This window comes from Platichthys flesus, chromosome 4 (genome assembly GCF_949316205.1).
Source record: "Platichthys flesus chromosome 4, fPlaFle2.1, whole genome shotgun sequence".
In the NCBI taxonomy this organism is placed as follows: domain Eukaryota; kingdom Metazoa; phylum Chordata; class Actinopteri; order Pleuronectiformes; family Pleuronectidae; genus Platichthys; species Platichthys flesus.
This window is the reverse complement of record NC_084948.1, coordinates 13740656-13757713: the sequence shown is the minus strand read 5'-3', so window position 1 is coordinate 13757713 and position 17058 is coordinate 13740656. Positions and strand designations below refer to the sequence as shown.

The 17058-nt window shown below is 43.3% G+C and overlaps 1 protein-coding gene across 4 annotated transcripts; it reads right to left on the bottom strand.

Annotated features, from left to right (window-relative positions):
• Positions 1-424: 424 nt before the first annotated feature.
• Positions 425-16155, bottom strand: baz1b (bromodomain adjacent to zinc finger domain, 1B). 4 transcript variants are annotated; one of them, XM_062385773.1, is made up of 21 exons: positions 15400-16155; positions 14012-14128; positions 12919-13063; positions 12272-12464; positions 12060-12181; positions 11713-11910; positions 11442-11627; positions 10031-11351; positions 9713-9868; positions 9314-9452; positions 9059-9222; positions 8740-8863; positions 8515-8613; positions 7959-8136; positions 7560-7745; positions 7070-7217; positions 6419-6566; positions 5647-5762; positions 4767-4906; positions 4548-4654; positions 425-3641 (listed from the first exon to the last, which is right to left on the bottom strand). In XM_062385773.1, exons 1-21 carry the CDS (start codon positions 15516-15518, stop codon positions 3011-3013), a joined length of 4737 nt encoding a protein of 1578 aa, XP_062241757.1. In that variant the 5' UTR covers positions 15519-16155; the 3' UTR covers positions 425-3010. The 4 variants fall into 4 exon arrangements, with proteins under 4 accessions (XP_062241757.1, XP_062241758.1, XP_062241759.1 ...); XM_062385774.1 differs by having other exon boundaries at positions 8740-8860; XM_062385775.1 differs by having other exon boundaries at positions 9089-9222.
• Between the last annotated feature and the right edge of the window lie 903 nt (positions 16156-17058).

Sequence of the window (17058 nt, the reverse complement as noted above, 5' to 3'; positions counted from 1 at the left end):
TTTTTTCAGAGAGAGATCCCTTAGAAAGTGGGTCCGACTACTGAGTGCAGTGAAATTATTATTTTTGGTCCATAAACAACCATAGAAATCACATTCAGTGGCTGTCTAGACATGTTAATGACCTTGTGTAAATATCTGGGGCCATTTGTGTCCTCTGCTTTCTACGGGCCAAAATGGAATTGTCCTGTGAAAACTTGACAAAGAACAGATGAAGTTTCACCTTAGTCAGACAAAAAACACTAAGAGCTGGATCAGTTTAGTCCAGGATGTGTAATTACATCCTTACTCAACCATGAATGTTTTTAGAAGCTTCAGTCCAGGTTGCTCATCTTGCTCGACATCCCAACGACTGTCTTCTGCGATGACTGCTTTAACTTCTGTGTGAGGAGGCAGATGTTCCAAAGAAAAGACGCAACTACAGAGAAATGTTTGATATTTTATTAGAAAGCAAAATTAGACATCGCTTGGTCACCGAGAGCCCGTTTTCCTCCCTGTTCATTGTCTTTCACAAGTTTTTACAGATGGCAGTGATGTCACGTCTTCGACTGACCTGGGGATGCTCGTCAGCCCAACACAAAATAAAACAGGGAGAACTACGGTCTTCGTCCATAGCCTTTATTGGAAATTCTTTACATTGTAAATCCTCCGAAACTGCCGATACCCAACTTTAGAGACTATAAATATATATATAAAAAAGGAAGTGTAAAAAGACTTTAGCAGTTCCTCCAAGAATTAAGAAAGCATTTACAGTCAGGTCTCGTTTTAAGAGAGGAGGGGGCAGTCACCTTTTTGTTTGTTGAAATGTCCAACAATCACAACAGTGAATGCATCAATTGTTAATCGTGTCAGGAGCAAAGCTGAACCTAAACAAATAGAGGGAAGGGGGCGCAATCGATGGGCAAATAAAATCAGGTAATCAGTGAAGTTTCGATGATAACAGCACTAGACAAAGACGTGAGAACAGCACAGTACGAACAGAAGGGGGGAAACCAACCACTGCCTCATCAATCTGCTGGCAACTTTGCCGATGATGCACTTAGTTTAGTGCCTTTTGTCTGATTCAACAATAAAAGCAAACAAGCTGAGGAGTCCAAATAAACTAGCACTAGCACAGTGGCAGTCAGGTGACACAGCAGCATCATCAGCGGAGGCGGGTGAAGCTGGGACAAAGAGTAGGATGACAGCACCACCTGGTGAACAAACCAGGACTTGCTTGAAGACCCTTCATTTAACTCTATGGAGCTGATTCCACCCGCTTAGTTTGTCACTTCTTCCACACAAAGGAACGACACTGGGTCATTTAGGTGTTCGTCACAAAATGTACAAGCACGTGACAGCTTCTGCTGCGACAACAAAAAGTACAACAGCTCTGAGGTGTTCTCAGTATCTTCTAGGAGAGCTGCGGTTACACCTGGCACTTTTAACTGGATGTGACTACGATCAACAAGTTTCTCACTTACAATACCAAATAAAATGTGCAAAAAATATCAAATATTCTAAAAATGCCCATTTTTTCTTAACAAACATCACATTTGTTGTTTTAAACAGTTTACAAATGTCAATGCACAATTTTAATAAAATGTGGTCCTGCAGCTGCTGGCATAATAGGTGCACTTTACACAAGAGGAGTGCAAAGTGACGGAGCATTGAGGTACCGGTTCATTTTTAGTGGCAGGGCACTACAGAGGACGAAAAGGCTGGTCCGCTCTACGCACCAAGACAAAAACTACAGTCGGGTCCCATTTTTTAACAAAACCCCAACTATCGTGGCACAAACAGCTGGGATGATTTTTTTTTCTTCTATTTTTAGCATTAAAGTCATGTGACTGATGTGATTGGCAGCCTCGACGCAGCTTTTGACCATGAGTCTGAGTAGGAAAACAACTACTACAACTAGTAATATCTACCATGTTTATCTATACACTTGCATTTGACCAAATATGATCTCGGTGGCAAGATGATTAGTCGGAGCGATTTACAGGTGACGTGGTTTTGTAGAGGTCAGTGCTGTTTCTAAGCCAAGGCAGAGGGTTTCAGCTACGTCGACAGAGACTCTTTAAACGAGAAACACTGTTGGTGAGTGAAACACACTGACTTGTAACAAAGGTGTGAGTGCGACAAAACTTTCTACAACTGGACTATGGCTACATCCACCACGTTTTCGTACGAAAGTGATCTGTGTCCACACAAGCATTTAGGCTCCGAATACGTTTTGATTCCGTCCTGACCACTCGAGTACACTGGGTATCCGCGTGCTGCTGGACACGGGAAATGTTGCGGTTTCCTCGAATAATAGCTCGTCAGCAGTTGTATCGTTGTACTAATGCGGAATTAAGCTGCACAACAGCTGCTAGCAAAGACAACAGGGTCAGCAATGATTGTAATTGTTCTTCACCGTTCTCTTCCGGATGCGGGTCAAGGGATAGGAGACAACTTAGCAAGGGCTTCCTCGTGACTGAAAAGACCCGATCTACCAGTGGTGGAGTGTTTTCGTCATCGTTTCAAAACATCCCCGTTTCTGCCCGTCCAGACGAAAATGCAGCGCCAGAGTTTTCAAACTAAAACTTCGGCTTAAGCAGCTGTAAAACTCCTGAGTATTGTGGACGCCAGGCGTATCTGAAGCAATGTTGAGGCATTTAATGAGAACGTGGAAGAATGGATGTAGCCTATGAATGAAGCTCTGATTACACTGTCCTGGTGTATGGGGAGTAATAGAAAAAAAAATGCAGGTGTGTGAGGTCAAATCAAATAGTCTTAAGAGCTACAAAAACATCTCCATCCTCTCTTTTCTTGGTTGAACAAAAACATCACCAATATTAAACATTACAAATATAAATCAGTTTTCCTGTCGTCGTTCAAAAATATGAACAAAAATTCAAGAAGACAAAAAAAGACGTCCTTCTGAGGATTGAGCCCCGCTGGCTGTGAGAGGAGAAGATGGAGGGGAGGGTCCTAAGCGGGACAGATTCATTTTTTAAAGCAAAGAAGACGACAAAATACACCCTGTTCTTCACGAGCGTTTCTGCCTTTTGGAATGTCGCTGCTGGCTGGACCGGTCCTCGTCGCTGCTCGCCCCACCCCGCGGACGAGCTCTCCGTGTGTCCCGCTCGCCGTCGCTGTTCTGCTCCCTGTAATCCTTCTTGCCTGAGGTGGCAGTGGACCGCTTACTTCTCCTCCTGCCGTCGTCATCGTCGTCGCTCTCGCTTTCCTCATCCTTCTGTCCTCGTACGTTTCTGGGCTTCTTCCGGTTTGATTTGCCGTTCTGCATCTTCTTCCTTGGCTTCTCTTCCTGCTCTTCATCTTCTTCTTCCTCCTCCTCCTCCTCGTCGTCTTCTTCTTCGGATGTAGCAGGAGCTTGGCTGATGCGTTTGCGCGAGCGGCGGCGGAGGTAGCTGAGACCCGGCAGCAACTTTTGGAGCAGCTCTGTGAAGCTCTGCTCCGTCTTGACCATACAGGAGAGCACGGTGCTGCCCTGCTGGTTGTACTCCTCTGCGTTGGAGAAGACCAGTTTTATGTCTTCCAGGAAGTCATTGCCGTGGCGATAGGCGCCCTGGCTGAACTTTTCCAGCATCGTCTGGAAATCCATGGGCTGGGAGATGATTTCCAAGTAGTCCTCTGCCTCCTCTGAGGACACAGGATCTCTGAAAGAGGAGCAGAGCATGAGCAAAGTTAGACTAAACACAGAGGATCATAGGGATTTGTGATATCTAGCTTTCCTCAGTAGTCACTGACTACAATAAACACTGAATGATTATTGTCTTTGTTTGAGCGGACCTGTAACATCAACATGTTTCAAGAGTGAAGCAGAAAATAATCACATTTAAATATATCAACCTGCAAAGGCCTTCTCTCATCAAGGAGAGCAACATATTACGATTGAATACATTAAATTCATCTTAATGTGAATCCTCTGAAAACCGGCCTTTGATCGTTGATTAGATCAGATTATTGTTTGCTTGATCATGTTGAAATCAAACATAATAAAATAGCTAGAAAGTTTGGATCAATGTTTTGTATTTATTTCGCTAAATCTGAGAACTCTTTTTTAATAGCGCAACTTAATTACTTTTATTATGGTTTATTTACTTGCATATCCTTTGGCCTAAATTGTACAGATTTTAGAGATATAAAGCATTTGAAAGGACATCACAGTAAAAGATATACTAGTCGACCATTTTTATTTGTAAAAAGGTTAATGTATGGGTGACAGTGTATCATGATGATAACCATTGATGCAAATTGAAAGTATTTTTAGATTTCTACCTGAATGAGGACAACTGGCTCACATATGGAGGTCAAACCAAATCTTGACTGTATACAAAACTGAGGGAATTCATTGCAGAGTCCATTATGGCCAGAGCACCGTTCTTGTTTCACACAGACCACTAAGTAAAACGTATAGGCCCATGTTGTTTGAGCAAATTACAGTCGGATCCAGTTGATGTAAACTTCTCTAATCGTGGGGTTGCTCCAATTTTTAAAAACAAAAGGTTCAAAAAAGCTGCTTAGTTGAATCTTCCAGCATATAGAACATATTTGTTGCTCACCTGAAAGGCCAGCTGTAGCGGAATTTTGTCAGTTTCTTCAGGATTTCCTCGCACCTCTCCAGCTCCCGCGCCTGCCTCCGCACGCCTGACTGGGAACTCTGCCGCACCTGTGGAAACCACACAAGCAACACATATCACTAAACAATAATATAAAAACTGAATGCTCTCAAAAGAAAACTTGACAACAAATGGTAACAGGGAGTTGTTGTGGCGACTTACCAGCTCGTCGATGTCTGCAGGGCTGTTGGGCCCAGCCCTATGTTTGCTGCTCTGACTACTAGAAGATGGCGGTGTCTTGGGTTTGCTCTTTGAATGCTTCTGTCGGGATGAGGACTGCTTATTTTTCTTCCTTGGTCTCACTGTGAGGGATTAAAAGCATGTATAAGCTGCAGTCCTGCTTCTGGAATCAAGTTCATTAATGTTTAGTTGGTCAGATATGTTGTTATTTTAAAGTGGACCAAACAAATCAATGGCCACTTTGGATTGAGTCCTACACTGTCAGTGATCTATCACAGTCTCAGTCCATAAATGAGAGGAATGTTCTGTTCTTGGGGCAGTGCCAGCGTCTCTTGAACTATTTGCCCTTGATGCACTAAACTTCTTAATTGTTGATGTGCAGGCTGGAACTGACAGAGGGGATCGTCCTGCCACATACTCTGAGTGAAGTCAGAGTGAGACGTGGCTTCAAAGCAACATTCAGACCCGAGCGCTGCTACATGACAACACACACACAATAGAGACGGGGGCTGAAATTCCCCATCAGCATTCCCCTCACTCACATACTTCAGCTGCAAGGACCAACGTTCTACAAAACAAAATCAGGCTTTAAATCTGGGACTCGTCTTTATCTTATTAATTTATTATTTTAAAAAGGTGTGATTCAGTCAAGAAACAGGGCTGATTCCAGTTTAGAATGGGTACATAAAATATCACTGGAAACCAGATATACTGGAACCTTTGATAATATTCATCACAATCACTGAAACGTGTGATATGAGAAACTGTTTGAATTCTTTCCTAAATCTGATGAAATAAACTATCATCAAAGATGAGACAATATTGTGAAACCTGGATTTCATTTCCTCTCCTCGATACTCACAGGTGTGACCCATAGCTTTGTAATCATTGTCCTCCTCGTCATCTTCATCTTCATCAGAGTCCTCCTCTTCAGAATCCTCCTCATCCTCTTCTTCATCTGTGTCTTGGTTATAGTTCCTGCAACAGAGAGATTTTCATTCGGAAATCTTAGACAACTGACAAAGATGGTCTGTAGTTTGAAAGGGGCAGGTTTGACTGTTCAGAAAAAAGTATTCAAACATTGGTTTCTGAGAAGCCACACGCACACCTGTCCTGTTCTGCTGTCTATGGTTAGTTTAATTGAGCCACTCGGGTCAAGTAAGTAATAGTGGGTTCTTCTCCATTCACCAGTTTCCCAATGTTGGGGTGCATTGAACAAAGAGGGCAATGAATTTGCTGCCCTGGCTTCTGTCAAACTAGCAGTACTTCAGCAGCTCTTATTTTAAGACAAAATGTTATCACGATACAGAAGAACATTTTAATCTGTGCAAAAAAAACAGAATAGCTAACGTATTATCAAACTCTATTCATTTACAATCATTTATTATGGGGTGTAGCAGTGTTGGGATTTGGACTCAGTAGTTACCTTTACAGAAGTTATTTTCTATGAGTAGTTTTATGTAAATGCTCCACAGCACATTTCAGTGAGTTATGGGCGCAATGGTTAAAGAGGTTTCTAGAGACTGGTCTTGAGGTCAAATACCCTTGTGGATAACCTCACAGTAATACAACATCTTGTATGGACTATGGAGAACAGACGTACCAAAACAAATATCGTGAGGACAGACAGTTACCTTGAACGAGAGCCTCGTCTGGCCACAGTGGGCTGGCAGGCGGGACACCTCCATTCTCCAGCGGGGATTCGGTAGAGTACCGGTCGCAGGCAGAACAGGTGGAAGGCCTTGTTACACTCATCACAGAGGATCAGTTTCTCATCCTCACCTGGACAAAATTAGTATTAATGAAAATATAACTTTAGAAGAGGCATTTTTTTTTTTAATCCATTTGGTTTGACCCGTGATATTTTCTCAATATTTCCACATTTTCATTCTTTCACTCTTACTTGTCCAGGTCTTAACTTCCTGAAAGGGTTATTTTTGTGGCCCCTTTTGCTGTGCATGAAACTGAGTGTTTACCATCATCTTATCACTACAGGTTCACCTGATGGGGAGCGGAGCTGCCAGATCTTTATGTTGATCTGCTTGGCGATGTTTTCACTCACTGTACAGACTGACCGTGTTTATATGCTTGCTTTAAAACTAAAAAAACGCAAATCAGTTGGAACATCATAAATAAGGAAAATCCGACAGAATTGGAGCTGACTATGTTACTGTAGTTCATCATGTTACTGTGATTTTAAGCCAATTGTAAGGACAGTGAAAACACAGAACATAACCTGTGGGGCTGAGATTCTGATGGAGAAGGCAGGTGAGGTCATTCGTTACCTTTTTTGCGACAGACTTTGCAGCGAGCGTTCTCAGCAGACATGTCCCACTTGATGCAAGCGTCCAACATTCCCAGGAGCAAGTGCATGCGTGAAAAGGTCTGGGCCTCTCGGATCGCCGTCTTCCACTTCTCTACCGCCGTGGCTACCTATGAGGAAAAAGGTCAACATAACCAAAGATTAACAGGCAACATTTATACAGTTACTGTATACTCAGTGATGTAGTAATATTAATAGATATATAATAAGCTACATTCATATATCACTTTTCTTCACAATCAATAACAAAGTGCTCCACAAAAGGATAAAACAATAACATCTATGGTCAATAAACTAAAATTCCCACAGATGAGAGCTCTGATGATTAAAGTGGTTAACAATAGTTCAAACTGATATGGCAACGGACCTTATTATTACACCAGTCAATTCACTTTTGATGACACAAACTCAGAAAAACAAGTTCATAAAAACTATTTAATTATTTCTCTTACCCTGGCCTCCTCTGCCAGTCTCTTCTCCTCATCCACCTCTTCGGTCTTGCTGTTTTCTTCGCCTCCTTGCCTTTTCTTCTTTTTCTGCTTAGGGGCCATGAATCCCTGCAGGAACTTTTTGATTACACAGGCCTGGATGGTGATGATGCACTCGCCAAAGTCTTTCAAACTTTCTGTGTCTTTCAACTGTGTACAGAAGATTAACAAAATTATGAATTACAGTTTCAGGTTTGGGTTTACACAGTGGCAGGTTGAAACTCAATCAAAATAAAATCGTATTTTGTTTATGTTGGTCTTGTAAAAAAAGAGTAAGAATGATAAGGGTGCTGTTAAAGGGATGGGTGAACAAGCAGTCGACATCTTAACTATACCAATATTGAAATGAGACAAACCAGTCACCTGTTCTTCGATGTCTACGTTGTCCTCCAAGTATCCCAGACCTCCCTTATGGAGCCGTGAAGCCACCTCCTGGATGTCACTGCGCAGGTATTTCAGCAGCTCTTCGAAGCCATCACAAGTCCTGAGGCCCGGTTTGCCCTTGCGGGTCAAATGGATGGAGTGGATGATGTCCTGATACCTACACAAGGAAGGGAGAGATATATTTAACATTTAATCCTTTTTCAGACATCACCTCCGGGTAAAAACGGAGACTTGGCTATTGAGTTTGCCTTTTACACATGCACAAAAACAGGTTTTCTGCACAGACGCCTTCAATCTTCAGGCAAGAGGTGGAGGAGCCGGGTGCAGCAAGCAGATGTCAGAAGTGACATATTAACTCTGCTCCCTAGATCAAGTGATTTTCGCAGGTGCCGGCTCTTACCACCACAAACTCGCTTGACACCTTCATCGATGTCTTTGTTTGTGTCACAGCTTTTTCCCCGGGAGATATTTGTTCTCTTTTTCACCTTGTTACGCACAACTTGAACAATTTGTTCTATAGCGACAATGTTTTTACCTGTTTTGTATCTTTGCCTTCAGTTCGCTTTCTCTGACTCCCTGACAATGAAGACTTTCCACCAGCTCATCAAGCTCAGCTGCGTTGTCACATATGAACCTGGTTAAAAAAAGGATATAAAAAGTTTGAATATGGCAATGACAGCATAAGATGAAAGGGAAGTAAAATTAATCAAATGAAAGAGAAAAAAAAAATGAAAAAAGAACAGGACAGCTTAGCTCTTACCAGAGATTCTGTCCCTGATTGGGAACTGTGGTTTCTATACAGACGTCAGGTGCCGCCCCCTGCTGGGCTCCTTCACTATTAGCACCATCTATGCTGCCATCGTCCTTTTCAGTTCCTTCAGCTTCTACAAAAAAAAAAAAATTTAACATTTTAAATATAAATAAAAAAAAAAGATATAAACAAATTTGTATAACTAAGCAAGTTATTATAAATATAAATTCAACTATGTTTATAAAACCTGCAAACAAATGGAAACATATAAAGAAAGGGAAGCACCATTATTCATTAAGAAAAATTCATATATTTTGAAATATTGTACCTTGTGATTCATTAGTAGTTGCTGACTCACCATCCTCCTCCTCTTCCACTTCAGGCTCAGCTGGTTTTTCTTCAGGCGGAGGGGTGAAGTTGTAGTCAATGCTTTCGTGCACCCAGCCTTTCTCAATGTAGAGACCAGGAACAACATCTGAGAAAAGCCAGTATCTGAAGAAAAAGAAGAAAGTGTTGAAGGTTAAAATGAGTGAATCTATTAAAATCGGTATATGTACAAAATCTATTACTGTGCAGTAAACACCTGTTATGATTTCTGTCTGTGCCCAGTGGCGCCCTGCGCATGATGAGTTTGGCTTTGGCGATTCCATCCTGGAAGGCTCTCTCTAGAGAAACCCTCTGTTTACGTATCCTCTCCTCTTCAGCTTCCTTCTCCATGCGCTCTGGATTCAGTGGGATACAGTCACAGAGTGAGGTATACTTCCAGAGAAAACTATAATAATGATTGCCTGTCCTGCTTTCCTGTCAGTGACTGAAATTACTAAAAGATCCTATAGATGGACAGACTATGAATTTCTGAAAAATCAAAATTGTCCCATTGACAGTAGATGGTAGAACAGTAGAACAAACCAACAAAGCATTTGTTAATGTGATTTCTGAAAAGGTCACATTTAACTGGTCCACAACTTGCTATGGCGTTTACCTTTGTTCTGCTTGTCCATCTCCTCCTTCTCCTTCTTGGCCTGCATAGACATCAGTCGCCGGCTCTTCACTGAGCTGATCATGTCCTCTGACTCCAGCTCCAACTTTACCTCCTTTTTGACCTCCTTCTTAAGAATACCATCTCTTTTCTTCTCACCTTAGAGACAAGAGGAAAAAAAAAAAAAAAGACTTATTTTTATCAACTTGCATTTACATTTGAGTCTGGAATAAAAGAAACCCTGTGTATTAATAATACAATGTCAGTATTGAATCTTCTCATTTATTCCACAGCTAAAGCTCTATGGTGATGGTCATCTACCTTTGCCCTCCAACTCCTTCCGCTTATTCTTCTCAGCCCTCTTGCGATCATTGGCCTCCTTCAGCATGGCCAGGCGCTCCTTCCACAGCTCAGCCGACCGCTGCTGCATTGCGTCGACATGGTCTTCCACTGAGTAGGTCATGAGGATGCGGTGGCAAAGTGCCACCAGCAGGCTGACCTTCTCTTCGGCGCCCAGCTCAAACACCTCAATTGTACCAAGCTTCTCCAGGAACTCGCTTGTCACCACATCATCAAAACCCCCCATGGGTCCTGAGTCCTCGGAGCCCTGGCCACTTTCCTCGCCATGAGCATCACAGGGGCGCAGACACAACCTGGCCAGCTCTGAGACAGAGTGCATGGTGAGAGGGATCTCAGATAAGGGCATATCGAGCTCGCTGTAGCCCTCTGCCAGCTCATCCTGCAGCAGCGTTTGGAGCAGCACTACGAGCACGCGGTTCAGGTAGAGGAAGCCAGACCGTTCCCCAGCCACCGCTTCCATCAGAGCCAGTGCTGTGATGGGATACTGATCGTCCGGCATCAGCAACCCAGCATAGCAGTTGAGGAAGTCCACGACCATGGCAACATCTCCAAACAAGGTGTTGGGCAAACCCTCAGGCATGTCTACAAGCTTGAACACCGGCAGGGTTTGGCCGCCTTCAATCTCCTGGTCCTCATATCGACGTGATTGTTCGCGGCGGACCAACATCTCCTTCTCCCGTCTCTCCTTAGCCTTTTCCCGCAGTTTCTCTTTGACTTCTTGCCGCCGCTTCTTCATCTCTTCCTCCTTTTCCTCTTCGCTCATGGCTGCCCAGCGTTTCTTTTGCTCAAGCACCTCCCAGCGTTTCTGCACAAGCTCCTTGAGCTCCTCCGGGAGACGGCCGCGATCATCTGGGGATAAGGTCTTTGCAGCCTTGGAGATGAGAGACGAGAGGGACGTTTTTTTGTCATCTTTTCCCTTATGCTCCTTGTAGTAGCGGAGGAGGTGGAGAGCCATGGGGTGCAGTGGCTTCCCCAGTTTAGGTGAACCCATGCCTGTGCTCCGGGCCCTCTTCTTCGGGCTCCCTGCAGAGGTGCTCTTAGCTAGATGCAGCAGAGTCATCTGTTTCATCTTCGGTGTCTTGCCACCAGCTTTGCCATCCTTTTTAGAAGATTTGAGAACACCGAGCTTCTTATCGCCGCTCTTTCCGGTTTTCTTTCCTTCTTTCTTGTCTCCAGACTTCTTGCCTGATTTGGGAGTAGAGGGCGCAGAGCCCTTGCCTTCACCTTTCTTTGGACTTCCTGAGTTCTTTACCTTCAGCGGTGAGCCATTCATTTTTATTTTCTAAAATACAGATAACATGACCTCATTAATTAAACCTCATTATAATTAAGCAGTATTTTTAAAGTTTTTTTTGCCTAGAAGACCACTAACCTGCATGTGGCCCCAGATGGTGGGACTAAGGGGTAGGCCTGAAGCATCTTTCTTTTTCCTTTTCTTCTCTCCCATCTCGCTTCCTGAATCCTCTCCTGTCGTATCAGAGTTCTTGAGCCTCTTGCTAGTTTTACCTTCTGGAGATGTCAAGCTCTTACGCTTCGCAGAGGGATTTTCTGCTAAAAACTGTAGCGAAAAAAAAGAGCGTGAGCAAAAAACAAGCAATGTTTTAAAAACAGTCACATCACGAAAAAGGCCTCGGATGAATTACCTTGTGTGGATCAAGAAGAAAGTCGCTGAATTTGCTTGGCAGGTTAAACTTTTTCACCAGTTCATCCTCGACCACCCAGGGAGCGCTCTCCCCCATGCCCAGTCTCAGCGCATAGTGTCTGATGAAGTAGCGCATGATCTCCTTTGTTGGAGGGCGCTCTGTTCTGAACAGACTGTCTACAGGGACATCACTGATCACCTATAGCAGGAGTGAAAGAATTCAAATGTCTTTAATCAATAATGAACAATCGTCAAAAGAAAAATAAAAGCAGAGATAATTCTTATCAGTTGAAGACTATTAGAAAAAGCATCTAAACATTTGTTGACTGCTGAAGACAGGATACAAACCTTGTCCTCGCTGATGAGCTTCACGTCGTACTTGAGAGGAAGGAATTTGGGCATAACCCACCTCTTCTTTTCCTCCTTCATTGCAGTGGGAAGTTTCCTTGGAGAACGTCTGGCTCTGTCACCTGATAGGAAGTGAAGCATTGTTATTTTAAAAGAAGATATTAAGAGGAAAGTCTAAAACTCTGATTGTAACTTTATTAAGTGGGACTCACTGAGACTCTCCCTCCTGTTGTCGTCCTCTCTGGGAGCAGGCTCCTTTCTCTGGTTCTCCTGACTTGCATTCTCCTTGTCGCTGGATGGAGAGTCGCAGGCCCCTTCAAGCTTCTTCTCCCCCGCCTCGCCTTCCGGGTTTTCTTGAGGGTGGATCTTCACCACCTTCACTTGCAAACTTTTGTCCTTCCCCACCTACAGAAAAAAAAAATTCAGGAAGTTTCCGATCAAATTAATGCTTACCACTGTTCTATCACTAGAAGGGGTTTCATTAAGATTTCTTGCAGTTTTGTCTAATGCATTACATTTTTAGCAAAGAGTCTGCAGTGTTTTTATAATCGGGTGAAAGCAGCTGAAACAGATGACTGCGAGTGAAGGAAAAAATAAATACAAACCCATACTGTCTGCTTTGGTACAAAGTCAGCTACAAGTTTAAGATTATATTATTAGTTGGTTAGGCTTAATGGAAGAAAACGTTTTCTGGTTCTCTAAAGACAATGCCTGAAGCAGTTCAGTGATTGCAACATATTAACATACTGCTAATGCTATGGGTGTGATTCCAGTAGAAGACATTACAGGATCAAAATACAAAGTTATGCAACAGCTCTACATTAGACACAAGTTTAGAAATGTTAGGAGTCAAACTAACCAGGAAGTCGCACTCCTCATCAACCGCATACTTGGTTAGGATTTCAACCCAGGCCATTTCCACCAGTTTGTCTAAAGACACAGTGTTGTGGTGGATCATCTCCAGGACGGGCCTCTCAAACCACGGGGGATATTCTTCCTGAAGCCTTCAAATAGAGCACAAGGAGCAATTAGTACAATAAAGTTAATATAACCAGAGTATAAAACAATTTTAGCACTACTATTGTTTTGCTTGTCTCACATATAAACTTAGAGATTGTTGTTAATGTTCTGTCATCAATTAAAAACCAGCTTGGCTACCAAGAGTTTAGCCATGTTGGACATTATCTGAATTTTTTCATGGGTATGATGTGCTCTATTCACAGCAACATTTCATTCACACATTCAAATTTCTGCCCTGCAGTCATCACAGGGCTCACAGCATTACATAACAGGACAACAAAGGCATGAGAGTGGCCAGCAGGGGGAGTTAAATCTCTGGTCTGATATTATTAGACGGGGCTTAAGTGCATCCTGTGATCATGAGTGACTTGGATCTGGACAGCTGTGCACTGCTCTACTGGGTTCTGCCCCGTCTTTGCTGTGATATCTCTTTGGTTCACCTGTATGGTTTAGGTCACCTTCCCCTTCCTGACAGCACATACACAGTACAGCAAAAGTACACCTGGCTGTAAATAATGAATTGAAAGATGTAATTTAATATTTTGTCTAAACTTTGCACATCAGAATAAGTAAACTCTCACCAGGACATTGCAGAATCAAGGATGACTCAATCACACACACACCCTCTAAATAGAATAAGAGGAGGAGCACCAGATCTATCCAATCATAGCAAAGCAGCAAGCCTTGTGACCTTGACTGTGGGATAATGTCTCTTTCATAATACTAACAAGCTTCAATAAAAGAAGCACACTTGTATGGTTGTGCAAGTGCATCTAAATAACCAACAAATGTTTACTGTTTAATAACAACCAAAGCTTGTATGTCTGAATAGATATGAATGTGTAATGACTGTGGACTGCAATTCCACAAATGGTTCTTATTTCGATGGCCGTATGGATCTGTGAACATGTTAATGTTGGTGTGATACTCACAGTTCGGTGACTTCTTGTTCCTCCTCCCATGCTTCTTTGTGCGTCAGCTGGCTGCTTCCAGTGCTCTTGCATGTCCAGATACGCTCACTGTACCTCTCCAAGCGTGCCTCATACTCTCTGTAGTGACGTTGGTCAAGGTAAACTCCAATAATCACATGGAAACAATTAACACAGTTTACTAATTTGCATTCTCATGATGACAAACAAACACGCAGGGTGCTGACCAATTTGCAGGTGGTCCACTAATAGAGGTGTTCCACTAATAGAGGGCAATTTGATCTCTGTCCTGTGCATGCTGAAGTGTCCTTGGGCAAGACACTGAAGCGAAAAATTGGTCGATGGTCGTGTATGAGCTGGGAACATATGGGACGATGCTGAGGAAATGGTCCTGACTAATTAAGGAATAAAGTTAGGCAACAGTAAACACTTCCCTGAGTTGGGTTGATGCGAGCAAATAGTTTTGTTGTAAACAAACAACCACAACAATAAAGTGAGAGATTCAAGACAGTTGAGACAGTAGGAGCTGGTAAAATGAGGCAGGAGGCCACTTCTATAAGCACTGAAGATAGATCTTAATGTAACTGTCAGATACAAGCAGTTGGTTGGATAAAATGACCGTCACGTCATGCATCCAAACATGCTACAAGCTATGCTAGCTTATCGCGTCATTTAAACTACTTTAACTCCATGTATGACACTATGATCCATCGCGGTTAGCTTTTATAGTCCTACTGGCTGTTTCAAGTTTCCATATAGACATCTCTTAATAAACAAACGAGTAAAGTCGCCTCATTCTAATTACTTGAACAGGCTTAGCTACAAAACCTGTTTTAAACTAGTTACTGTGCGACAGCTGATCTCCTCACTTGGCCAAACTAAAAAAATAAAATGTACCGGCAGCTGATGCCTGGGAGCTAACGTGCGACGCTAGCTCCAGCCCGTGAGAGCGGGCGACGAGCTATTGTGACATATTGGAAACCTGGTGTTAGCGGCTTGCTAGCTAGCTGTGCTAGCTATGGGTTATAAGTGACAGCAGGGCCGTAGAGGGTGAAAGTGAAAGGACGACCGTCAACACCAACTGTGTAGTTAACTAAACACACGAACTGTACAAAAGTCGCTTAAAATGTGCTTCTCTACCATTGTGAGCTAGCTAGCTATGATTAGCAAAGAGGTGCGTTAGCTAGCAGAGCTTGTCACCCAGTGTTCCGTGAGCACACGCGGGGAAACGTTAAAGAGATCTGGTGATAATATATTAGCGTTGTTAGCTTGTCTTACAACCTGGCGTATGTAAGTGTGTGGAGGTTAATTTATCCAGGCAGACAAAGCCAGATATATCACGTGCCGACTGTCTCCGGCAGACTGAGCATCAACACCATGTTAAAGGATACTCTTTGTTCCTGAAGGCCTCCTTGCTGTGCTCGACGATGTAGACCTCCTCTCCCGGGCCTGGTGGCTCGGCTAGCGGTTTAGCCAGCGGGTAAGGTTTCCGGCCCAAAAGCGGTGCCATCTCAAAATCACAGCTGGCACGGGTGCCAACGTTAAAACCAGAACTTCTATCAACGAGTCAGCGCAATAATATACTATAATATGTCCTTAGCATGTATCCAAACGTCCCGAGTCACGTTAGCAGGGCTCACGTTACCGCCGGCAGGCCCGGCACCCAACGTGTAGCAGCTAACCGACTAGCTAGCAGGCTGGATGGCTATCTCTTCGCAAAACAATAACAGTGCCAGCCGCCTCATTGCATCCTTCTTCTCTCCTCCTGGAGCTGTGTGACGAGGGTGTCCACGCGTCGTCTGGGATGTAAACAGCTCGCTGGACTTGCCTCTGGAGATAGTTGGTGAACTTTTAGCTTCGGGTTTCCAGGAAGAGATACACAACCCAAACCGAAATCAAACTCGCGGCAACAGCCGAAGATGCGCTCGGCGGGCGGTCTGGCGCGCTGCTCAGTCCCAAGTGTGTGCAAACCAGGCCCGCTTTCCTTCCAAAGGTTACTCCGCTGCTTGCTCGCTGTGTCTAGGCTTTTCCCTGTCAGATACCAGCGTTCACCTAATTTACATTAAAAAATAAAAAGTAGCCTGGATCAATCAAGAGGTTAATTCCTTGCCGAAATGGCGGGAGTTTCTAGTGCACCGGCTCGAGTCCCCAACACCCTGCGCTCTTTCCGTTTCCCCGGCAGCAAGCGGCGTCGCACGCAAGCCCCGCCCTCACGCCACGTTCATTGGTTACCTCAATGAAGCGCCCTCATCCAGTTGGCGCCACGCGGTCTGCGATTGGCTGATGTGGCCTGTCTGTTGTCAGACAAGCTCAGCCCTAATCCCATAGGCCACGCCCTCGTTGCATAAAAAAGCGGTCAGCTGCTGATTTTATAGATTATGACATTTAATGATCAAATATGTTCGTGCACAGTGAATTTTGTTCTCTACTGGTTTCCACAGTGTGTAGACATAAGACCAGTGACACTGTTGAAGGAGGAACACGTGCACCTATAGCAAAACCAACAGAGGTGAGACAATTAAATAAACATCTGACTATTATGTACATTATGTTCTATTATGTATTATGTACGATTATATACATACCTGTGGGGATTTAGCTTTATTCAAGTTGACCATTGAGAAAAAATTGATGGAGAGTTGATTCTACTGAATAAACATTATGTCAGCTGCGTCATAAGATACTTTATACACAGTAGTTCAAGTTTCTAGTTTTATTAGTCATATCGAGTTAAAAGTACAATGAAGGTGTTGGACATGAAGAAACCGGTCAGCTCAGCAATGCAATAGTTAATTAAAACAAAAGCAAGGTAAAAAGAGCTCACTATAAAAAAAAGTCCATTGAATAGTTAGTATGTGTTTGAATGGTTATGGCACCGTGTGTTTATCAGTTAAACATGTTAAATATAAAAATGTGTAGAGGGTTGTTAGTCCCGAGTTGACTGCAAGTTTAGAAACCTGATGGCCCCAAAGTAGTCCTATGTACAGTACATGCATGTGCATAATAGGAGTTTTAAACTAATATAGTTTGTAGGAACAGTAAATGTTGCT